Source organism: Dermacentor variabilis, chromosome 6, assembly GCF_050947875.1.
Source record: "Dermacentor variabilis isolate Ectoservices chromosome 6, ASM5094787v1, whole genome shotgun sequence".
Classification (NCBI taxonomy): Eukaryota; Metazoa; Arthropoda; class Arachnida; order Ixodida; family Ixodidae; genus Dermacentor; species Dermacentor variabilis.
Genome location: NC_134573.1, coordinates 102532846 through 102558618, shown reverse-complemented (window position 1 = coordinate 102558618; position 25773 = coordinate 102532846). Strand labels below are relative to the sequence as shown.

Here is a 25773-nt window from a genome sequence, read left to right as displayed (position 1 = left end):
TCATTCGCATCACAGCACACCACTCAAGTGCTCCAGAAAGAACTGTGGACATCTGTGCAAGACTGACCAACTGGCAATTTGCCAACACTGGGTTCCAAAGCAGAGAGGACAGAATGACTATGTTGGTGGCTACTTGTAGCTACCTCTGTGAACATTAACAGGAGCCTGAATATCAAACATTGCCATGCCTTAGCTACTAAATGGATTACCTCCAATCAGCTGTTTCTATCCATGCCTGCTGTGCCTTAAAAGGCCAAAACATTCTGCATTAACGAGAACTTGTTTAAACTAACTGGCTTCAAAACAATTTGGGCAAACCAAATTTCCTTGATTAAATTAACTGATAACTCAGTTATAACGGTTGACAAATCATAAGCTGATAAATAATACCATAAAACCTCATTAATTCAACCCTTGCTACTTCAGAAAATCAGCTCATTCGAACTCGTCCTCTGGTCCTGGCAGGTGCATGCATTATTTAATGCAGTCAAACTCTCGTTAATTTGGGCATACACTCAAACCTCGTCATAACGAGGTTGAAGGGGGAGCCGAAATTACTTAATTACATCCGTTACTTCGTTACATCCATTATTGCCATTCACTGCAATATATCCCCAATGGGGTTCACTATTGTAAACATGGAAATAAGAAGATGGCATTGTGGCTAGCAGAACCGCTACACGACCACGCATCTGATGAAATTTGAATAAAACAACAAAACAATCTTCTTTGCGTGCAACACGTGACTTCTTGGCAGCTGATGTAACAGCCTTTAGACAGCTGCCTTCTGTTCCATTGTGATGGTCTTTCGTGTCCACTCTCCCCTTGGCTCGTCGCGGTCGAGCAGCACGTGACACACAACACAGCACTCCGTTATGTGATCGAGGAAGAAAGTTAACTTGGCTTGGCCAGCTCGTAGCCTCCGAGATCGCACTGGTAGCAATGCGATCTATGAGACCATGGCCAGATGCCAGTCCATGTGGCATGCTGCAGAGAGAAGTGAATGCACGGCTTCGGCAAGACCACCAAAATTTCACCGGGGAGATCTTGGAGGCCAGGTCATGGCACACCATAGATAAAGAGAGAAGTGAATGCACTAATCCTTCACACTGCTGCACTTATCCACACAGCATGGCACGACTTGCGCAGGATTGTGCGGGACCCCCGAGTCTGTATCGGGGAGATCTCGGAGATGCACCGAGCTGTGTTACGCAGTAGAAGCGAATGCACCTATCTTTTGCACAGCCGCGCGGAGTGGTGCCACTCGTGTAGCCAGGCACGCGCAAGAGAGAGAGAGGTCCGTCGAGAAGTGCGATAGTGAGCCGTTGCTTGTGCGCAGCTACGCGTGGCAGTGAAAAAGACCAGTGTTTCTCGATGGTGCATTCAATGCGGGAGTTTTCAACTGCTGCGGTGAATGGGTGCAGAACCCTGTATAAGGTTATGTATTCAGCGTGCAACGGTTGGGTATTTTTTGGTTTCAGAGGCGAATCTAGTTTGTTATATCTGTTGGCAGGACAACTTCACTTCATTATAAAGAGGTTTTAAATATGTGGATCTCTATGGAGGTTTCATGGGAAATTTCATTTACTTCGTTATAACCATTACTTTGTTATATCCCATTTCACTATAATGAGGTTCCAGTGTATTTGCCTGGACATTGGTTAATAATAATCAGACAACTCTGAGCTCGGAGAGCATGGAGCGCCTCAAAAGAGCAAGAATGGCACCAGCATACGACCAAAACGAAGTGGCAGAGTTCACATCGATATAATCATTGGTGGAAATCGTACCTGTATGAGAGTAACACCGGAACGCTTTGTGCTTCTTTTGCCTTTAAAGCCTTTCTTCTTGCGTTTACCGCTGTGCATAGGCCACGTGCCTTCATAACTACATAGTCATCATCTATGATTGCGTTGATAGCAACCGTGGTTTCGTCCACAGTTGTTGCACCAAACGGTAGTTTTGTTTTGACTCGGTGCGTGCGTTCCCATGCCTTCAGAACTCCAAGGTCGCCACCCACACTAGCGCCGATGGCAGCCGCAGTTTTGTCTGCAGTGGTTACGGCAAACAGTTTTGATTTGACTCAGTTCAAAGCTGTCGAGGATGAAGAGCACTGGCTACATCGCAATGAATAGACAATCTGTTGACGAGCTCAGGGGCAAAAAAAAGAATAACTGGGTTGTGTGTGCGGATGGAAAAGTGTGTTTCAGATGAAGGCATGGCAGCACTAGGAAAGAAGTTGCAAGGCCATTGCCGCTTCAAGAGCCAATCAGTGATGAGATGACGTGAATTGCAGTTTCTGCACTGCTTTTGTGCAGAATAGAAACAGGACTTGCTAATTCTTAAAGTAAATAAAAGCGAGTTGTCATAGCAAGCATTTGTTTATTGCTTTCTTGATACCCTCAATAATTTGACATTCAGTGAATTTTTTTCAGTTCGGTGAAATTTGAATTAATGAGGTTTTACTGTAGCGCACTGAATGAATATCAGGAGAGGATAACGTACTTGAATTCTAAAAATAAGAAGATGCACAATTACGGTTATAACAAAACCTGATTTTACATACAGTGATTTCAGCCAAAGGCCTAACGGAAGTACTACTAGCACACATATATGCCATATTCCCACAAATATAACACAGCAATGAAAATAACACAAGGATGAACTTTTTGATAAATCAGAAAAGATACATATTAACAACATTGCCATGATAACATGAACCACTGCTATTGTAATGCATGCTAAACAAGCTACTGGTGCGAACATTCCTACAAGTGTGAACTGCAGTTACATCAGATGTCACATCGGCAAAAAGATTTTCCATATGATGCAAGGAATTGACTTAACTAATTGAATTTCTAAAGCTAAAATATATAGAAAAACCGCAAACTACGACTTGCACAGAACCTACAGACATGATAGCTCTCGGATTGTAATTTGACTATACGTGAAAACGTAATTCTGTTACGCGAAAACTCAAAGAAACCTCTTCACACACATAAACCAGCCGCAGTGTTCACAGACCGGACGAGGGGTCTGCCATTTAGCGCTTGCCATCGCGATGGTTGTCTTGGGGGCCATGGAACAGCAAGCGCGGTTTTATATATTAACTCCAGCTGACGCTAGCCTCCGCCACATCACGGCCCACGCAAGAGGCCATGGTTCCACCACAAAACTCGCCTTCATGCATAGCGTTCCCAGCAAGCATTTCCAGGTAAACATTATGGTCACAGTTAGGAATCTCTGAATACTACTGCGTTCCACTTTTAAAGGCGAAGCTTAAGTCTTCTCCAAATTTTTCTCCCTACACCACCAAGAGGTCGGAATTAAGTGTCTGACCTTCTCCAACTTTGAGAAACTGCAACAGATGTTAAGTCATGTGTAAGTGAAAGTAATCACCCAAATCAATCCCTTGACAACAGAGCCTCCTTGTCTGCACGTGCACGATGGACATTGAAATGGCAGAACTACTGCACGAGATTCCTAGGTGATTCAGGTTCAGGTCCTAAAGGAGCGCAAACTTCCATTTCAGCGAATGATACCACTCCTGAAATGGCCCCATTTCATAATCCACTGTTTAAAAGCGTTCAGTATGTTCCCAGCATAACAAATCAGTCGAAAGTCTACAAACCGATCGAAATTCTTGCTGGGGAAGTCAGCACGCATGCGGTCGAAGACAGTCGCCCGTGAGAGGAGCTTGGCCTTGTTGGCACGCCGTGCATCCGTCAGCTCCACGGCGATCAGCATCCAGTCACAGATTCCGTACTCCTTGAGCTGAGACATCCACTCGATAATTTCATCTCGCACATGAGACCGGTACGTTTCCAGGTCCTGCAATAAAGGGACGGGAGGATAGCTGATCTTTGGACATGTATGGAGAGGTTCTGCTTTGTTGGCAAGACATGTTAACAGTGTTCAGACACTCTAAAGAACTTAGACAAAGTGACTAGAGACACAGTACTTGTGCATGCGCATGCACCATGTTTTGCTTAGCTGCACAACACTGCAGCAGCTTAAGAACAGAAGTTTCTCATTTTCAGTTTACTTTTAGGCTTTTTTTTTTCTGCAGATACTATACCACTGTTAATGAGACAGTTGAATATATATATATTTATTTATCATGTTCCTAACCTTTCTTTATTTTTCAGTCTTCCATTCACTAGTCTCAGTTACCAAACCAAGGTCCCCAGCATGACACCCTACTTTCAATGTACACATTTGTTAGACTCACGCACATATAATCGGCCACTTTTCTCCATTCCATTGTGTTCGCAAACCTGTCATGATCACAAACTCGTCATGTGATGTACTGCCGTAACTTGCATAACTCTGACAGTCCTATGAACTGGAATTAAATTGTAAAGAAGTGCGTATTATTAAATTATTTACTGTGTACTTGCAGCTTGTGCATTGAGCATAGTTAGGTGACTGTGTATGATAAAGAAAGAAATAAAAAGCTACACTCAAATTTTTCACACTTGTACTCTTAGTACAGTTTTCAGTTTTTATCTCTCCTAACTGGATGTCCAAATTTCGCGACATACCAAATGATAGTTCCTATTGGGGGTGAGCTCCACCACTGGAAAAGCTGGCGCCACCATCGGTGTGACATGGCATGAGGGATCGCATGGACAGAGCAACTGCGTAAGCTCCAAAGCAAGCTGGAAACGAAAGTTTAAAGTCCCACCTGCGCTGCGGTTCTGATTAAGTGGTGAGGCTTTACCGCCTTGGGTGTCTGCTTGACAACATTTGAAATCCCTATAGTAGTAAGGTAGTGGCTGCCTTTGGAGGCGTGCAGCATGGTAAGCTTCTGCTCGGTGCCGCAGTGCCGGACTTACGCAACGGAGCCCGGTGTCAGCCTTATTCACACATAGCCGCGAGACAAGAATCTGCGTGAAGCTTGGTTCGCGAAACTTAGAACTGGCAAACAGCCATCGGCTACAACTTGGGTATGCAGCAAGAACAGACGCGAGGAATATTTATGCTACAGCGCCGGGATTGCGCGATGTTCGGTGAGTAGCAGAAAACACACACTGATACGTTCGCCCGCGCTCCCTGCCCGGCTAATGTGACGCCGGTTTGGTCTATGAACTTGTTAATGCTAGACACTGGCAAGTACGCTCGAATGGAAAGAGAGTGGTAAGAAGCACAATAAATAAAGGCATGGCATACGGTCACATTTGTGTTATGAATTAACGCACTGGATTACGAAAAAGAAGCAGCGCGAAATCACCCGCTGACTGCATACAGTGCGATGCAACTTTAGAAATAATATTGAAACAACCAAGAATTTAGAAGAAAAAAGGATACTGAATCATCGTGACGGCACATCACAGTCGCTGTAGGCATCAAAGAACCTTGTTAAAACGAAATTGTCTTTGAACAGCTCTGATAACATCTACGCAACAGTGGTTGCTTGTGGACTGTCAAATGTTCATATGCTGCGGCCTAAAGCTCACAGCACAATGCGAAAATGCTCTCAGTGAAAGCGAAACATTGTGTGCGGACATGCATGCAGACGCGCAGTCGGTCACCACGAACTCGTGCGATCGCTGCATGCATTGAGCTTCGTTCTGTTATGCGCCATTTGGTTATACAGACCGCCCACTATAAGAACATATTTCACATAGTTTGCACTCAGCGATTGCTGACCTTTCCCGCAAGAAGCTGGTTCGGGAGACTCCATCACAGCGAATGCGCGCTATGGCTTTCACTGTACGTATTCGGTAAAGAGATAGCATCTGTAAACGATTCTGTGCTTTCAGTCTGCCCAAGATTGTTATTTCGACTGTAATAAAGTTCGCTCGTTTTGAGAGTACTTACAGAAATGTGCAGGAGGGCTTCCACGCGGTGTTTTTATTAAGCGCCGTAAGCCAAACCTATGAGGAGTGCGCCGCATGATCCCTCATACTATGCAAGGGAGGCGCTTATGACAGATGGCGACTCCGTAAGTCCTCGCCCCCAATATCAGGTCAAGACTCATAAGTAGGGGTGTGCGAATACCAAATAGCAGATTTTGAATCGAATCAATAAAAAAAAGACGATATCAAATCGAACATAAAAAAATTTGACCTTTATGTTTCCAAATTCTGTGCAAAAAGCACAGCGCTGTACATGCTCAGAAGGCTCATCACACTACTTAAAAAGTATCTTGATAGCTATAAGTAATTTAGGTACCTATGAATTGAGATGCATAGTATGCTCTACTCTACTAAATATTTTTCCAGACAGAATGTCTACCGATTAGAATCAAGTGTTTCTCCCCCTTGAAGCTAAGGAAATAGCGAAGCTGTCCTAAATACCAATGGGGATATTCAGTTTAACAGTGGGCCATACTGTGCACAGAAATCTTCCATCATTTACAAAGTATTGCTTTCCAGTTTTCTTCTAGAAACAGGAAGGTTTTTCTATCTTTATGGTAGGTGTTTTCTGTGGGTTATCGTCAGCTCCTTATAAGGCCAATCTGCATGACAGACAAAAGTGGGGAATGCGCATCATGTCACCTGGCACCGCTCCGTGCGGTCCTTGTCCACGACGGTAAAGAGTTCTGAAATCGGGAGGCCCATGGCAAGCTCGTGCGACGTAAGCCCCCCTCTTCCCCTTTCCCTTTTCTTTCTTCTACTTCTTCCTCTTTTCTTTTTTTTGTCCCTGTCTATATTGCCTTGCTTAGTAACTCAGGGGACCAATTGCAATGCATGCTCACTGACCTGGACAGGCAAAGCAGAAGGGTGGGTCTAAAATTTAATCTGCAGAAAACTAAAGTAATGTTTAGCAGTCTCGGAAGTGAACAGCAGTTACGATAGGTAGCGAGGCACTGGAAGTGGTAAGAAAATATGTCTCCTTAGGGCAGGTAGTGACCGCGGATCAGGATCATGAGACTGACATAATCAGAAGCATAAGAATGGGCTGGAGTGCATTTGATAGGCATTCTCAGATCATGAACAGCAGGTTGCCATTATCCCTCAAGAGAAAAGTGTATAACAGCTGTGTCTTACCAGTACTCACCTATGGGGCAGAAACCTGGAGGCTTACGAAAAGGGTTCTACTTAAATTGAGGACGATGCAACGAGCTATGAAAAGAAGAATGATTGGTGTAACGTTAAGGGATAAGAAAAAAAATTATTGGGTGAGGGAACAAATGCGAGTTAATCACATCTTAGTTGAAATAAAGAAAAAGAAATGGGCATGGGCAGGACATGTAATGAGGAGGGAAGAGAACCGATGGTAATTAAGGGTTACAGACTGGATTCCAAGAGAAGAGAAGTGTACCAGGGGGCGGCAGAAAGTTAGGTGGGCGGATGAGATTAAGAAGTTTGCAGGGACAACATGACCACAATTAGTACATGACCGGGGTAGTTGGAGAAGTATGGGAGAGGCCTTTGCCCTGCAGTGGGCACAGCCTGGCTGATGATGATGATCTGCCGTCGGTGTAAACGCGTCTGCAGCTGTGGGTCAGCACCCTGTCACATGATATTTTCGAGCCCGCCATGTAAATCCAAAGCATGTCTTGCGACGGGTCACTCCAAGCTATGAAACGAGATCATTGTGTGCCTATGAACGGCATTCAGAACACGGGGCCATCGTACAGTATTTTGCAAAGACGGCATCCATGAATATGCAATAGTCATCGCGTACACTCGCTTTCATTTGTGAGGCAGTCTGCTGGCTTTCTGAGGACCGTACGGCCACTGTGAATAAATCTGTGTTGATTTGGTATGAAATAGCAACTTTAGTCGTTGACACCCGAAGACGCAGCTATAAGAACCCTAATGGGCTAGACAGTGTGCACAATAGTGTAGCAATGACAAAATTCGCCACCGGCCAATGTGATAACGGGCCGCAAACCGTCGCAGAAAGCTTGTTGCTATTAATGGGTGTCTCATCAGTGATTGGTCACGAGATCCTGTGCATGGGTTAGATTGACTGCCATTGAAGCTGCCTTCGGGCCTGCAGTTGACCAGCCTGCAATTGCCGTGAGCTTGCGTGCCAAGTTTGTCTGTTTGCTTGCATGTGGGTACAAAGCGCCCAACTGTGTGAACCTCCGTGCGTGAATACTGAACTCATGTATTCGATGCGGTCAGCGTGTCTTCCAGTGGCTAATAAAGTCAATCTTCACACATGCTTCTGTGCTTTCCACACGTGCTGCTCTTGTTGGTCTCTCTGTATGCATAGCATTAATGGTTTCAGTCAGTTCAAACCTTATACCGATAAAGATCAAACGTTATGATAACGCTGCACACATCAAGCCACCGACCACGGCAAGGTCATTCACTGACAGTAATGAAATTGAATGTTAGATACTCAATTCCCAAGTTGAATTATTCGGACATTCACTATTCGATTCGAAATTGAATATTCAATTATTCACACAACCCTACTCATAAGCGACAGAAAGGGGGATTCCCATCTGATGTATAGTCTTGCAGCAAATTACGAGCAAACTGTCAATGCTTGTTTGGAAAGCAAAGCTCCGCAGAAGTTTCTGTACAGCCATGTCTGTTCAGTTGCTAAAAATTCAGAATCGCCTCTGCAATACAAACTGTTTATGAAGCCTCTATAGGTTGCATTTTATAGGTTCAAAGGCACTGAGTAGATAAATAAAGTGAAGACACTATACAAAGGAATCTTTTTGCAGTCCAAGCCTGCTGTTTTGTCATACAACACTGACAAGTTTCACATAGGCAAGAAATAACCTAAATATATTTAGGTATGTCCCCACAGAACAAATGTTTTAAAGGCTATTCACAAATTTTTCATTACACTAAAATTTTCATAAAGTATTAACTAGACAATGTAGAGAAATATGCAGTTAAGCTGCACTTATACATTACACTTCTGCAATAAAAAAAAAAACAGTAATTCTTACCATACATGGAAGCCCGGTAAGTTGGAAATGACTCACAAACAAAAAAGGGATGGTGACACTGCCACTAGTTCATGCAACTGGCAGCCATAATGTCATGGATTTTGACAGTGTGCACTTCGGCCTTGTTAAATGTTTAGAGGTAAATAATGACTACATTGGACTCTAAAGGGACCACACACTCGATCTATCAAATTTTGATAACTTTTTCTGTGGCAAAATGGTCCCATGAATGAAATATTATTTTGAAATCTGTGATGTACGTACTGGTGCTGAGGTTTCGTCATAAAATTGAAAAGAAGGAAGTTCAGCTTTCCGTTGGCTCCAGTAATAACCATCATTTTTCTGCCAAATAATATGTAACTAATATACAATTTAAAAGAATAGTTTAAACATTTAAAATGACTGATTGTTGCTCTTCAGTGTCATTTTAGGCCCATGCTACTGAACCACTACTAGAACGGTAAAATACACGTCAACAATTGGATACACAGAGTTGTGCTTACGTTGCAGTCAGTGCAGTACACATGCAAGTGTGCCTGATCGAGCAAGCGGCCATCCTTCTCTCGAGACAGCTGGGCCACATCATACTCGACAAAGCGGCACTCCACCCGCACCGTCTTCGGGCCCCGCCCGTAGGACCTGCATGGTCATGCTCAGTCAGTAAAGCGTTTCCTCTGCTTTTCTGTGCCAACTCCTTTTATCCAGTGTTGTATACACAACCTAAAGCCCTAACCTTAAAGAAATAATAAGATGACATTTTCAACTTCTCTCTCTTAATTTTCGGATTAAATGAGAAGCCCAAATCCCCTAAACAATACAAGAGATACTCACATGCATCAGAGCACTCTGGATAATTTACTATTATACTTGTTCATACAATCCAGTTTCGGTTTTGCTACCCAGCAGATGCACATGTCATGATGTAATCATACAATGACTTGCTCTATTCCTGCAATCACTGTGGATAATACATGTGAGTGCAGTCAGAAGAAATGTACACAGCACTGTTGCTTATAAAGTTTTTTTTCCTGAGCGATGTTGTCATGCTAAGCCTCACTGCTACATGATGTCAGCAAACCTTGCTTTGTGTTATAATGTCACGATTATGTCCATGATGCCAGGTCCAGCATTTCAAGACCTGCTTTAGTATCAGATTAAAATGTCTTAAGACCGTTTTCCAGCCTTTGCACATGCTAAGTGCCATCCTTCTGCCACCATCCTTTTGCCTGCAAGAAGCAAGTAACACAGTTTTTTTACAACTTCAAAAATATGTTTCAGTACGCCTTCAAGTCCATGCTGCAAGTATCTTCCACAATGACACGGCTGGATGCCAAAACTAGAAAATGTGACAGTTGCGCTTGTACACGTCAACTTTGAGTCTAAATCTTTTCCATTATACCACTTTGATTTTACTGAGTATAGGACAGTATTTCCCTCCGAATGAAGTCAACATTATGTATCAATAATACCCTTTGGCCATTTCTATGATGATAAGCTGATTTCTATGATGACTAGTCACTTTCTATGAGAAGCAGCAAACACACAAAAATTCGAGAGTCTAGCTAATGACTTATAAGTCTCTCCTATCTATGTGCATGAACCCCAGGCACCACACGAGTGGGAAACATTCAGACGTGTTCATTCAGTTGCACCAGCAAAAATTTTGTGAACTAGTAGCTATGAAAAAGAACAAAAAAAGAGAAGGCTACGCAAGCCTTGCCAGTGCCCTCCAACTAGCTTTCCGTTAAAGCACTACGCATTTGTCATAGAAATTCAATTTGCTAGAAAATATTTATGGCTGTAACAGAGCTTTGATAAGCTAGCACACAATTTTGTTTATGGCGAGTTTCACTTGGTTGCTGTCTCACTGGCATGATTCATTTTTGGACAGTTTCACTGACAACTGCGAGATTATCTTCAAGCACATTAAGCTTTCCAAGCAATAAAGTTAAACATGTAAACAACGGGAGAGCCCGTCAATCTGCCCATCAAGCAAATTTCTTATAAAGGGACACTAAAGGCAAATAATAAGTCAAGCTAAAGTGACTGGTTAATACTCGAGAGCGTCTAAGGCATCAATATTGTTACACATGAGGTGTTTAATGCAGAACCAGATGAATCTGGTTGATAGGAGCGGTTGTTGCAGAGCGGTCTCATGGCAGCTTGGCTAACATCGTTCTCTTCTTTCTTTCATCTGGTTGTCTGCGCGGCAGGTGTGGTTCATGACAGCTTGTGACATTTCCCCGCTAGCAGACGAAGCCTGCCGGGCGAGTCAGTCATCTCGTGGGTTGTAACGCCTCAGACGCGTGACGTGTGTCACTTCAGCCCTGGCCGAGCGTCGTCCACTGCTCGTGACACGCGCAATGCGGTAGTTTACTTCGCTGAGGCGCTCCAGAATAACGTAAGGGCCGGCGTAGTGGGCGAGAAACTTCTGGCACAAGCCACGCTTCCGCAACGGCGTCCAGAGCCACACAAGGTCACCAGGATTGAAGTAAATGTGGCGGTGACGCCTGTCATAGCGTATCTTGGACCGGTCCTGCGATGCTAGGGTGCGTAGCCTAGCGAGGCGTCGCGCTTCTTCTGCTCGACATAGGATCTCGTCAATTGATTCGTTGTCATGAGCGAAGTAGGGAAATATGGTGTCGAGGGTGTAGCGTGGTGGACGAGCATACAGAAGGAAAAATGGTGAGTAACCAGTGGTCTCGTGTCTCGCGGTATTGAAGGCATAGGTAATGAAAGGCAAGATACTGTCCCAATTCTTGTGTGCTGAATCGACATACATGGACAGCATGTTGGCAAGCGTTCTGTTTGTGCGCTCGACCAGACCATTAGTTTGTGGATGGTAGGGCGTAGAATGGCGGAAGCGACATGAACACAGACGAAGGGTTTCTTCAACCACGTCCGCGGTAAACTGTCGCCCACGATCGCTGATTACTATGCGAGGAGGTCCATGTCGGAGTATAACGTTAGCCAGCAAGAAGATAGAAACTTCTGTAGCTGTGGCCGATGGCAATGCGGCGGTCTCACAATAGTGGGTAAGGTGATCTACGCAAATGATAACCCAACGATTACCCTTGGAGGATCACCGGAAAGGGCCCAGAAGATCTATACCAACTTGCTCAAAGGGGACGCTAGAAGGGGGAACTGGTTGAAGCAGGCCATGTGGCACTTGTGGCAGACGCTTGTAGCGCTGGCATTGAGAGCAGCTGGCGACGTACCATTCGATATCTTTCCACATCTTAGGCCAGTAAAAACGTTCTTGAGCCCGGTAGAGTGTACGTATGGAACCAAGATGACCGGAAGTTGGGTCATCGTGCATGGCGAGTAATACTTGGTGGCGAAGGTTCTTGGGGACAACTAAAAGGTAGCGTGCACCGGTGGTCGAGTAGCTCTTCTTATACAGCGCGCCACCATCACGTAGGCGAAAGCGACTGCCTGCAGGTGACTCCTGTGCTGCCACGAAAAGCGGTTGTAAGCTCTCGTCCTTGTGCTGCTTGGATATGACGGTACCCATATCCGGAAATTCCGGTGACACAAAAGCGATGTCTTCATCAAAATTGTCCGCATCACATTCAGTTGTTTGAAGTCGCATCCGAGAGAGACAATCAGTGTCAGCATGTCGCCGGCCACTTTTGTAGCAAATAACGAAATCGTATTCCTGTAGATGGAGGGCCTAGCGCGCTAGTCGTCCTGAGGGATCCCGCAGATTCACAAGCCAGCATAGCGAATGATGATCTGTTATCACAGTGAAGGGGTGCCCATAGAGATACGAACGAAACCGTTGCACGGCGAAGATGACCGCCAGACACTCTTGTTCGCTGACTGTGTAGTTGCGCTCGGAGCGGCTCAAGGACCGGCTAGCGTAAAAGATCACGTGCTCACTGTCGCCAACATGCTGAACTAGCACAGCACCGATGCCTACGCCGCTGGCATCAGTGTGAATCTCAGTTGGTGATGAAGGATCAAAGTGGCGAAGAATTGGTTGGGATGTCTACAGGAACTTGAGCTGGCGAAACGATGAGTTGCAATCTGCAGTCCACTCAAAGGGAACACCTTTTTGGAGAAGGTGTGTAAGGGGATGAGCCATGTCAGCAAACTGGAGAATGAATCGGCGAAAATAGGAGCACAAGCCCAAGAAACTTCTTAACTGCTTGACAGAGTTGGGTACTCTGAATGCTTCTACGGCAGCAGTCTTTTGTGGATCTGGTCGGATGCCTTCTTTAGCGACCAGATGGCCTAGCACAAGAGTTTATCTTTCCCCAAAACGGCATTTTTTTTAATCGAGCACAAGACCCGCTTTCTCCAAGCAGTTCAAGACCAAATCCAAACGTTTGTTGTGCTCACTAAACGTTCACCCGAAGATCACAATGTCATCTAAGTAGTACATGCAAACTTCCCATTTTAAGTCGCAAAATATTGTGTATCGTAATAGCCCATTAAGCCGTGTAATATCGCACCAAGGCGACAGTGACGTGAATCGCGGTGGAGGGGATGGTGATCAGGAGGCTCGTAAGGCTGGTGGTGGCGTCAGAGTACGGTCGGAGGCAGGGGAGCGGTAGCGGTTCTGGGTTCTTTCTTCTCCAAAGTAGGTCTCCTGGGCGGTGCATCGGTCCTCTCGAAAGTGGCTTCCTGAAGTGGAGTCTCCTGGCCACTGAGTGCGCAGTGTACGACCGCTAGACCGCATAGTCGGCGCTGACGATACGTAGTTTGATGCTCGGCGTCGGCTACAGTACCTAGCTATATGGCCAGGCATGCCGCAGCAGTAACACACTGGCGAAGGACGAACTTCAGAATGCGGATTGAAGTATTCTGCCACAGACATCGGTTGAGAGTAACGAGGCTCTTCCCCTTGAAAGTCGTAGGTAGCGGCGAGTCTTCGAGGACGAAAGTTGCGTGGGCGTGGATCAAGACGTTGAGGGGGCGAATCATTGCGTGGTGGTTCGGTCGTAATGTAATGCGGTTCGTCTCTGGAGTCGTTAAGATCCGCGATGTTCACCGAGTGGTTCCAAGTAGCCGAAGGGGGTTCCCAAAGAGTGTCTCGGAAAACGGAGGAGCTGCAACGTGGCGCCGCGTAACGTGCCTGTTCGTCATGTCGCTGGAGCTCCTCGCGGACTATCTGGCGGATGGCGGATGAAAGGTCTGGGAGCAGAGGACTCGTGTCAATGCTTGCTACGGTCGTTACATTGGCCAGCCGTCCAAACTTTGGTGTAATTCGGCGAGTCTTCAGCGCCTCGAATGTACGGCAGTGCCGTATCAGTTCTGATACAGTGTGCAAGTTCTCTTTACCAATGAGGAAGTTGTACACGTCTTCCGCTATTCCTTTTACCACGTGCCCCACTTTATCTTTCTCTGTCATTTGAGGGTTGACGGTTCGGCACAGCTTCAAAATTTCTTCGATATAGGTAGTGCAAGTCTCACCGGGTACCTGAGCTCTCTGGGCTAATGTGAGTTCTGCACGTTTCCTCTTTGCGTCCGAGTCACCGAAACACTTTTTGATCTCCTCAACGAAGCGTGTCCATGTAGTTAGCATGTCCGCGTGGTTGTCATACCATACCAACGCCGTGCCGGCCAAGAAGAAAACAACGTTCCTAAGCTGACTGGCAGCGTTCCAGTTATTTTACTGGCTTACCCTTTCGTAATGGGTTAGCCACTCATCCACACCATCCTCTGCCTTTGCCGAGAACGTGCGTGGCTCTCGGTAGTGCTGGATAGGGACTGGGCTCGCCGAGGCACTGCTGGTGAGGGTATTTTTCTCTGTGGCCATGATTGAGTGCAACGGCGAAAGTCCGGCGAGGCAACGGCTTCGGCGTAGCTCTTGTGCTGGTGGTTCCGTTGTAGGTCATGGGAGTTACCCCGCACAGCTCCACCAAATGTTATACACGAGGTGTTTAATGCAGAACCAGATGAATCTGGTTGATAGGCGCGGTTGTTGCAGAGCGGTCTCGCGGCAGCTTGGCTAACGTCGTTCGCTTCTTTCTTTCATCTGGTTGTCTGCGCGGCAGGCGTGGTTCATGACAGCTTGTGACAATATTATCGAGAACAAGGCCTTAGTAATCGAGAAACTGAATTAAATGCAGGACACAACTTGAGACTCCACCAGGACACTCAAGTACTAGCCCAATGATGTAGCAACTCCTCCTTATAATTTTGTCCCTAGTCTTCAATTACTCATAATACAAAGATTTAATTTGCATTGCATTAAGAATTAAATTGCATTATGTGATGGAAGAAAATTATAATTGTAAACTTCTATTCAATTTTTAGAAAAAATAACTCTTTGACGTTACCCTTGACAATGACGTGGCCGGTTGAAAGGTTTAGCTTTCACTCGACTCTGCGCTGCCTGCCCTTTTGTGTTTCAGTAGTTTCAGCATTGCACAGTGCTATGCTGCTTTTGCAGGCTCATGAAACTTACACAAACTGCAAGTAGGAGACAACAAAGCCCATCGTGACAACTGCCGAAGATCATGTTTATGATTATGTGCGTGCTTTCCCTTCCTCTTTCGCACTGTGGGCTCTGTCTTGGTTCGGTTTCTGGCCGTGCTTTTGTGTTTTGCGCAAGAAACCGTAGCACCGACAGCAAAAGAGGGCAGTGATGGCGTATGCAATGTCACGATTCCCTACTCGGGGGCGGGTGATTTTAATTGTGCTAGAGGTACATGGACCCTTTAGACAAGATTTTCTCTTGATCTATGTCTTTTCTTGGCTTGAAACAAGTGTTGCGAGGTTTCTGGAATGGTAGTCTAACAGTCCACATTCACTTAATATTTGCCTTTGGTGTCCCTTCAGCGCAAATAGCTTTGTTTACCTCTTTCGCCTATTTTTGTGGTTGGTCAGACTCAACAGAGAATGTTGATTTGTTCGTTCGTTCATTTGCTTGGGCTATCCGCTCACACTGCCAATTATCATTGATGCTTCCTGCGCATAATTTTACTTTTTTCTCACCTGCTCAAGTTGCTGGAATATGCAGCAAAGTGAATTAAGTTGAGTGGAAAATTTCCTGACATTTTCAAGCTTTCTGCGTTTCTCAGGCTGCTAGACATGCAGCATAACGTACCGTGTCCACTCAACAGGCTCCTGCGGCAACCCTTCCAGAAACAGGTTCTCAAGGGCTTTGAACACTGGCTTGTCACCTGCATCTGAGAACAACAGCATGGAGGAAAAGACCAGCGTGAATACCTCAGCCCATAAAAAAGAACAGACAAACAAAATATGCAATCAGCAACAACCTCGAAGTGTCATCATGCTAAGCCAGGATCAAAGATCTTTACCTAAGCTTAAAACTCTGTGGAACTTACCAACATTTGCAGTGCCATTAAATTTGCAGAATCGATTGTGGCAGTTAGCAAAATTCAAATAGCTGAGCTGGATTACTTGAATAGGCAGATGTTACTTGCATAAATATCAAACTGCCTAATTGACCAATTAACAAATTTCAGTAATCAAATTGAACTAAGTATTTTACGACACATATTGCAATTAAAAATTGCAACCGGTGAGCTCACAAGGCATATTCATGTGAAACAAACTCTGAGGTTGAGGCCAGTATTGAGGTATGCGTTCGAAAGTTTGCATTGTTATGCGCATTGCAAAGAGTGCATTGAAATTTTTTTCTAGAAATGTATAAAAAGGCATTTTGTTAATAAACTGAGTGGAACACTATCAGTCACAAGGCCATTTTTAAAGGTACGTAATGTATAACTCACTTTACACACACAGTACACGAGGTACACAAACAGACATCTGCACACACACTTTTACCAAGAAAAGAACATTCATAAGTGAAACAAATCACAAACACATGACAGCATTGGTGCGGCCCCTGCGTAAACGCAGTAGCAGCACCCATAAGGTAACATGTCCAATAAATTGATGCATTTTAATCAGCCAATAATAGTAAAGGTAATTTGGTTGCATTTCAACATGAAATACAATGCAGCTTGACCAATTTTGTAGGATTTTCCCACAAAAGAACTGACCGGTGCCGCCTCTTCACACAACTATATCAATGCCCTTAACAGAAATGTGCTGCCCTCTCTGTGTAGGTCTCCGATTCAAAGCATGTAGCAGCACCTGGCAGAGCACAACCTTCAAGATTGCCAGTGCAACTATTTTGGGTGCCCATTAAGAGTTATTTGCATAGCAGAATTGCACAGTGTCCTGAGTCCCGATTTTCCGCACAACTACGTCATCTCCAGACATGATACAAAAAAAGGTTTCTAGAAGAATAATCTAACAATTTAGGTCGACTTAACATTTGCTTTTAGCATCTTTTTAAAAAGGCCAAAAATCGAACTGGGACAAAATTTCACTCTAGTTATGAGTGGTATGCACTTGCTGAAGGGGTATTGGTAAGCTAATCGTTGGTTGGCCACTGCTGTTCTAAAGGCAGCGTACTTATTGACCATTGGACAAACACTGTTTCTGTGATTTAGCATTCATCCAAGTGTCAACAAGTGTGCTGCTGCCTTTAGAACAATAGTATGTACTACTGAAGAAATCTTGACGAAGCAGCATTCTAATTTTCCCATTAACAGTCATTAAATAGCACCTAAGCAGACGACACGAAAAGCTGGTGGCAAGTGGATGCGACGCCAAAACCCAGTCAATCACCTCTGAAGATCTTCAGCCCACCATGGGTGCCGGCTAACTTTGGAGGTTTTACCAAGGTGCTGTGCTGATTAGTCCTAAAGTTCCAGGTCATGCGTCACTTTCAACAAGCTATAATGACTGAGTTTTTTTTTTTTTTTCCGTTTCACAACATAAAGTTTTTTCAAGCTTTTTTGCGATGCATTGACTCATATTTCAAAAATCTTTTGCACAGAGGCTGCTTTATATCTACGCTATCTGGAACTAGAATTTTTACGTGGTCCAAAATTTATTTTTGGTAAGCTTTTAATGCAAGCTTGAACCAGGCAAGGAACAATGGTTGCACAAATGTTCCCTGCAGCTTTACTGCAGAGTCATAGTGACTAGCATTGAAAACCTAGCATAAAGGCTGCATGAATCCAGATATAGGACAGAAGATGTGGGAGGAGGAGGAGGGGGGGAGGGATTTGACCATGTAGCCTGCCTAGTAAACTTTGCATGCTCATCCTATCAGTAGCATGATCAGCAGGCTTGTGGTGTTCTTGATGTTTGCTAACATAATGGCCAAGAACAACAAAAAGAATAGCGCAGGTACAAGCACCAAATGACCTACAAACACAGAACTCATAACAGGAAATGTTAACAAAACCAAAATGAAAAAAAAAAAAGAAATGGTTGCTCATGCATGTCGCTGGTAAATAAAATGATGAGCACAACTACTGTGCTGGCTAGTATGGAAGTACCGATGCCAGAGAATGTGAATTGTGCAGTTTTCTGTGTCACAGATTCTTTTTTTACATTTCCCTTTATTTAAACCTTAAAGTCATTTTACTTCATTTATTTAATTTCAGGGCCCAAAGGCATTACAGAAAAAAGTGGGTCTTGAAATATATACATTAGTTGACATGGCTACGAAATTACATTGGATTACAGTTCAAGTGATTTTGCAAATGGCGTGATTTCGATGTGCAGTAGATGTGTTGCTTCTGTGCTAAAGCAGAATATGCACAGCAGGCAACATCTTCATAAAATTGTGACAAAAATTTTGTCAATGGCCTTGCATTTAGTAAAGCCAAGTGACAGGAACATTGTGGAATTGTGCAGTGACCGTCTCGGCAACTGAATTTCATCTTGACTAAGCAGTAACACCCCATATTTGCTTTCTTTTGGACACATCACAGTGTCCTACAGTAATATTGTCCTAGGGAGGTTATAAAGGGAAACTGCAAGACATATCATATAATGAAGAGATTGTAATACTCAAGAAATGTGCACCTACAGCACTGCAAGCAGAAGTAAAATGCACAAAAGATGCATTGGTTAGGTAGAATCATTTTCTATGCAATCAAGAAATTAGGACTTGTAATTACAAGTTCCCAGTACTAAAGAAAGCAATGAAAACACTATACAATACAAATAAAATAAAAAAATCCTGCTTGGTACTCAACAATCGTACTACAGAATTACTTTGATGCAAGGTGTTAGAAGTAACAAAGAATCAATTTTTTAATTCGAACGATAAAGCTACAATATGTAATTTCTTTCTCAAAGCAAGCAGATCACGCATGTTAACAAAATTGTTGGGAGGACCATCCCAATATATATATATTATAATATATATATTATATATTATTATCCCACAAGGCAATTCCAAAAGGTTCAAAAACATTTTTCGTCCAAACACATACACAGCAAGCCTCAGTGGTTGTGAAGATGATGAGATACATGAGACAAATGAGCAACTAGCAGTACAAGAGCATGGAGGCCATAAAATATTTTCTGTATGAGGCAAAGAAGCACAGCTATCCTGCATGACCGTAGGTATGTAAACGACAACACCAACTCAATATCAGTCACACCTAAATGCTGTTTTGCAGTCAGGATGGAGTGCACCATGTGGCTTTTCATAGCTTTGGGTTGCATCAGGGATGCCTGGTGAGGCGACCATGTGGATGACTCAAATTCAAGTTGAAGGCAAGCAAATGTTAAGCACACAAGCTCTCATGGAAAGGCTGGAAAACTTATCTGCTTTTCTTCTCTCTCCATAGTGTTTACCTCCCATGTGTTTGTGTCAGGCCACTTATTGTGTTGTGCCACTTACTTGCATTTAACCCTTTACAGCTATGTGTCAGGCAGCTCCTCAATGTGATCGAACATCTGATTGAGCACACGCATACTCATTTCCTTTCCTTTCCACGACCATGATGGCAAGTGCCAGTTATTCTTTTACCACCTGACTACTGCACCCTACATATCATTAACCAGTTTCCAGTAGTGCAGTTGACAGAATGCATAACACTACTAAAGCATGGAAATATTTATTCTGATTATGTTTTATGGGACTGACAAGAATAAATTTAGAGAATCGTGAGATATTATTCTGCCGAGAAGTAACTAGCTGCACAGCACTGAAGGACAGGAGACTGTTTTATAAAGCAACACACGCACTACAAATTTCAGCCTCTACTTTGGTGAATTTTTCAAGAGTCACAATAGTATGGTTGAGTTTCATTTATGGAAATTGGAACGTGAAAGTAATGCAGAATTAAATAATTTCTTGCATGTTTCTATACAGGCGAGAGATATTTGTGCACAATGTCCAAAGGCCAGGAGACAGTTTCTGACTGGAACAACTTCACATAGGATTGAATGCAAGCAGTCAATTACATTTACCAGAGAATGTTTTTACGGCCAACGTGGTTGAAGTGTCCCTCAACAGCAGTGTCGTACAGGGATGGACAGTGGAAACATGCAGGATAGATAAGCAGTACATCCCGACAAGAGTGATTAGATAACAAGCATCAGCTTAGTGCAGCATAACTGTCGCTTGAAAACAATGTCCATGTGAGTTAACTATCACACACATTCTTGCAGACTGCGGTCATGATAAATTTATCACCAAGGATATACATTGACCCTGTGCTCTGATCCGGTATGAAGTGGCTGGCAGGGTGTGCCTCAACTTCTGTTGCATGCAAAGTGAGAGATAAAGCCTGCTTTTGACAGCCTGTTTGATCACTACGTATGAGAGACCTCGTAACTAAGTCCAACATTGCTCTGCTGGCCTGTAATTTTTTTGGCATAGCAATGACATTTGCTTTCCCTGTGTTTGATTCATGAGGTCAAAAGTGTGTTTGCTTGAATGAATATGTGCATTGTTAGTTATACTCGCTGACAACCTGCTGTGGCAATAAAGAGAAAGTTACAATAGCAAACTGCTCACACATTACATCCCTCTAGAAAATAGTCCCTAAAGTCTCATTCATGTTCATTTGGGCTGGGGAACAGAAAACATCCTACTTCCTACAGCATATATACAGTGGCTTTCATCAATTCAACTCTGGGGTTAATTTGATCCCAACCAAGAATCCCAGTTGGTGCCCATGCCCATAGGTCACAACTTGTTATTTTGATCCTGAAATTGGCCTTCACCAAATAATTCGAACTTGACTGGCCAGCACAGATGCACCTGACCCAAATGATGACTTCAACTGTGAGCCCCATGGCTGCACCATCAGTTTTGGCAGCGCTAGGAAACAGTGAATCTGTCGAATGCCTGTTACCTCCCGCCAAGAATGCCTATTTCTGGCTTCCCCCAGGAAAATTTTCAATCGGAAACGGCAACTCACACTGAATGATTACCTGTATTTACCCGTTTTTAATGCAGACATTTTTTTCCAGAAAACACTGGTAAAAAAATTGCCGAAATTGGGCGATTAGAAACATAAGTGTGTTCATGGCATTGCCAACAGTCTCCTGTCAGAGCCTGCCCCACCTCTTTAATGACAGGTTGGTGACAGAACAAGTTCTCACATAGGAAGCCAACAACGTTGTGTTGCTCTCAGTCTGACTGCAAAAGCTCATTCAAAAGTTCGAAGTCATTTTGCGTGCTAAGCTAGAGGCAACAATGTCGCACTCTCGAGAATTGCGTGTTGTGCACGGCAAATTAGCCCTGTGGTTAGTCTAGGCATGGGCCACCATTTCCCTTTCCAATTGCTGTGGAGTCTTTTGGTAAATGTGGGATATCAAATGTGCAATGAACTGTACAAAGGACAGTATGGTGTGGTCCATAGACAGCGACAAAGTACTGTGAGAGAGACGACGACTGACATTATGTGTCAATACATTTCCATGTCGTGAAGACGAACTTTGCTGGTTTTACCTTTTTCTGATTGCTGAAAGTGTAGGCGTGATACATTTCTCTTGTTAAAAAATCAGGTGAGTCGTCCTTCCTAAATATTTTACTCAAGGAGCTCTAATGCTGTTTTTATGTTAGTTTTCTGCTTTGTACCCATAAAAACTAGGCGCATGTTATTCAGGGAAATGTTAGAATAAGGCTAATACTGCCAAACAAAACAACAGCGTGTCTTAGCATGCTTCCTGCTGTCTTTTTCAATTCGACCTGCTGGATAATTAGATCAATTTCTTCAGACCCTTCAAGGTCAAATTAACAGAGGTTGGCTGCACTAGAATAAGGCATAAAACACAGCACTCAATGTTAAATTATATTTTGTTTTGCTTTGCTCTTAACGTTTTGGCAAATGCAGAACCGTTGTAAGTAGTGAGCTATGCTGATTCAGTACCTCAGATAATGATGTGAAACTCAGCTGGATTACCTGGCACATTAAAACGCAGCAGCACCACCCCTGTAGTTTTCCCTTTAACTCCACAAAGTTTTCTGCACAGTTAGTGTTTTATGGCGCAACAGATAAGTTTGACTACAGTTGACAAATTTGCACAGACGCTAAATGTCTTAAAGGTGCTTGTTGAGCCTTTACAGAGCAAACAGTTTTCCACGAAACATGTTACAAATACAATGATGATCCTTCCAAACGCGGCTCCACATTAGAACTACGGCTCTGCCATATGTATTGAACCTGTGGAAGGTAACCACCCATTCCCCTACTTTTATTCTGCAAAAGTGAGGAGACAACATATTACGACTCCTGGAGTTGCTGGGCAGTTCCGTTCTTTCGCCTGCATTACAACAAATGAAGTATTTTTGAATGCAACTGTACTTAAACTTTTCTCTACTGATGACGAGTATGGTCGTCACAGGAAGTCGTACCAATAGAGCAGACAACAAGTAGACTCATAACGAGCAAAAAATACCTATCGCAGTGAACTGCTGACAAATATGTTAATTAAATAGCTTCTAGTTACAGTTTTTGACACTAGAGGACAGTCCATGTTTGCTTCTTCCTGTGCTGCCTTTTTCTTTACTAGTGGCTGCTCTGATGTCTGTGACGGAAACATGGCTCCCTTCTTTTCATGACAAGATTAAGGTGCTAAAAAAAAAGGAAGTACTCAGATGACTAATCATAGCGAAACACCTCTATTAGCAGCGAGAACTTGGGGTGGCGCCCTCTCATGAGTAACGTCATGGCCAGGACGCCACTTGCCCTGGCTCGCTCGGCTGCCATGCAAACTCGTTCTCTTCGTGTACGCTTGGGGTATGAGAGGCTCGAACCGTACTTACTGATGGATATGTCAGCTTCTTTATGTTTCCATGCCTGAACCACAGTTCTTTCTTCTAAAGCACATGAGCCGACAAAATTTGGGGCTTGAATATCACAAGCTATGTAGCGTTGAAGGGTCTACTGGTTTTGCAATGCATATATGCGCCGTGCCTGTCCATAAATTTTGCGTAAAAAGAATGTCTCCAAATTGAACACGTGAAGTTGTGTAAGAAAAATCTTGGTATTTGGTGTGAACATGTTATTTGTGTTAGAAAGACACTGCCCAGCCAAGCTGTCATCACGATTATTATTACTCCGGTGAGTTGTTCTAGTCAAATATGGCCACTTTATTAATGCATAAACGAAAGAGTTAGGCATGCATTTCGTATGAAAAACTTTGCTGTTACTTCCACCATTCTCTGAAACAGGCCCCAATAAAACGAATTGCTCATGGCTGCTACTATGACGGCATATCATGTAGAGTATTTACACAGTTAATTCACAAATAACATAGTAGCAATCACCTGGAAGAAAAGTTTCATGGACAAGATTAAGAGACAATCAATTGCAAGTGATGAAATGCTTCTTGGTGACCCTCAGTAGCCTTTATCGACAATATGGATCACCCTTCACACAACCATAGCAACCGACTGTTATTATGGCGAGGCACGCATTGTTCTAGAAACCCATCAGTTCACTACAACTTCGAATTGAAACCATGAAAGAGTTTTTTACAGCACCAATCCCGATGCCTAAAGTATACTCAAGGTACTACAGCACAGCTTAGGGCACCTAGAAGAGGAAAATTCAAGCACCTTCTGCCTCCCCATGTCATGATCCAGCGTTGTTCAATTATACAAACGGAGAACTATTCACTTCGTCAGTACATAAAAGAGAACCTTGCAAATCTTCACAAGGAAGACACCACAAGCCTTACATATTTCACTTGATTTTTTTACCCTCAGTTAGGGAATTCTACCTTCAATATGTCTCATACTAACTAATGAATGACACTGGCTTCTTTCTGGCTGCAGCCATACAGTCTAATAAGCATATTTCACTAAAAAATTTGGGCCGAGAAGTGTGTGTCAGTTCACCAAACAGATTCGTCATATATATTCCTCAAGCAACAAACACCAGTGAATTGCTTAAGTGAGTTGAACGTGTAGCATGGAAAAGGTAATATAAATTGGTACATTTTTTTTTCATATACTGCAAACAGCTGTAAGCCTCAATTAGCTTTACTTCAAATTATCACCACTTAAACGTGAGGAACCACCTTATTTTGAGAAGCAGTTAAAGAAGCAAGTGGTGCTGGTAGAATCTAAACTGCAGTGTTACTTAAAGGGACACTAGAAGCAAATAAAAAGTCAAGCTAAAGTGATAGATTAGTGCACGAGAATCTCTAAGGTGCCAATATTATAGTGAACAGAGCTTTAATAATTGAGAAATCAACGTAAATGCAGGACATGATTAGAGACTCCCCCGGGACATTCAAGCACTTGCCCGATGATCAAAGCACTCCTCAGTTAAATTCTGTCACTAGTACTCAACTACTTGTTGCAAAAAACATCCTCATATTGTATTGTAAAATGAAATAAAATGCTACTTGCCCAGTTCTATTCCATGCTCAGAAAAAAGAACTCATTGAAATTACCGTTGACAGTGACGCAGGCGGTCGAAAGGTTTCATTTTCACTCGACTCTGCGCCGCCCACGCTTTCGCGTTTCAGTACTTTCCTGATCGCGTAGTGCATAAGTGGTTTTGCTGGCTTGCGAAACTCTCACAAACTGCAAGTAGCAGAGAATTCAACTTCCATGTGATGCTGCGGGATGCCCGAACGGTCTACGTCACTTGACCAAAAAGCAGCTGCAGCAGTGAATCCACTGCTTTGTCTTGGCTCGGTGCCGCCGTCCAACCACTGACAGCAGCAAAGGGCGGTAATGGCGTATGCAACGTCACCACTCCCCCCGGTTAGGTGGCGGGAGATTTGAATTTCAAGAAAGGTATTCGGACCATTCAGATACAATTTTCTCATAAACTAAGTCTCTTCTTGGCACTAAACAAGCATTTCAAGGTTTCTGGAATGCTATTTGCCTTTAGTGTCCCTTTAAGTCCTCGTGTTACTGCCGAGCGTTTCTGGGAAGAAATGCAAAGATTCAATATTATACCATGAACTGCTCATCGTGAGCAAACCTGTTCTAGCAGATTAAAATCAAGGTAACAGTTGTAGAAGTCATATATAGCCAGCGTTTATGATATACTTGTTGCATCACAGCAGGTATGGTATCATAACTGGATTCTCATATGCTATGCTCTTGCGGTTGTCGATCCGCACATGAAAAACTCGCAATGGGGTGGTCTGCACTTGTTCAGTTGGCACTGTAGCATTGCCTTTGAGAACTGTATTGTCATCTAAGAAATAAGCTCCTTGAATATATTTTCGCGAACGAAGACGTCAGAAAAATATATTTGAGACGACCACCATAAGTATATAAGCAGAGGGAACGAGAGTGAACAAACGAAAACACTGCAGAGGGCACCTGGGCACCGCCCAAACTGCAGCAGATGACAGGCGCGAGTTCCTGCCCTGACATCAGCGAGCGGTGCTCGCAGTACCCCTGTAGTTCCTTCTCGGGGCTAACGTATAGTGTTTTGCTCTGAAACTGAAAGTGGTGTGTTTCTATTTGAGAAATCCACCTACAAACCAAAGCTCTTTAACAATGTACATGAGTGGTTCACCTTTGATGTACTATAGAAAGAGAGAGAGAGGATATTTAATGGCAGAAAGGTGGAGAGGTTGGCCTGAGTGACGTGCCTCTAGCCTGCTACTCCACGCTGGGGAAGGGGTTTAGGGGA

General features: G+C 43.7%; 1 protein-coding gene across 3 annotated transcripts in view; it reads right to left on the bottom strand.

Annotated features, from left to right (window-relative positions):
* Positions 1–25773, bottom strand: part of SIDL (SIDL trafficking protein particle complex subunit 10) — a 108286-nt gene that overhangs the window by 73354 nt on the left and 9159 nt on the right. For all 3 annotated transcript variants that reach the window (XM_075695369.1, XM_075695368.1, XM_075695370.1), the window contains exons 2-4: positions 15924–16005; positions 9370–9505; positions 3632–3831 (exon numbers count right to left, since the gene is read on the bottom strand). In XM_075695369.1, coding sequence (XP_075551484.1) covers positions 3632–3831; positions 9370–9505; positions 15924–16005 — 418 coding nt within the window. The remainder of the gene's footprint in view (positions 1–3631; positions 3832–9369; positions 9506–15923; positions 16006–25773) is intronic.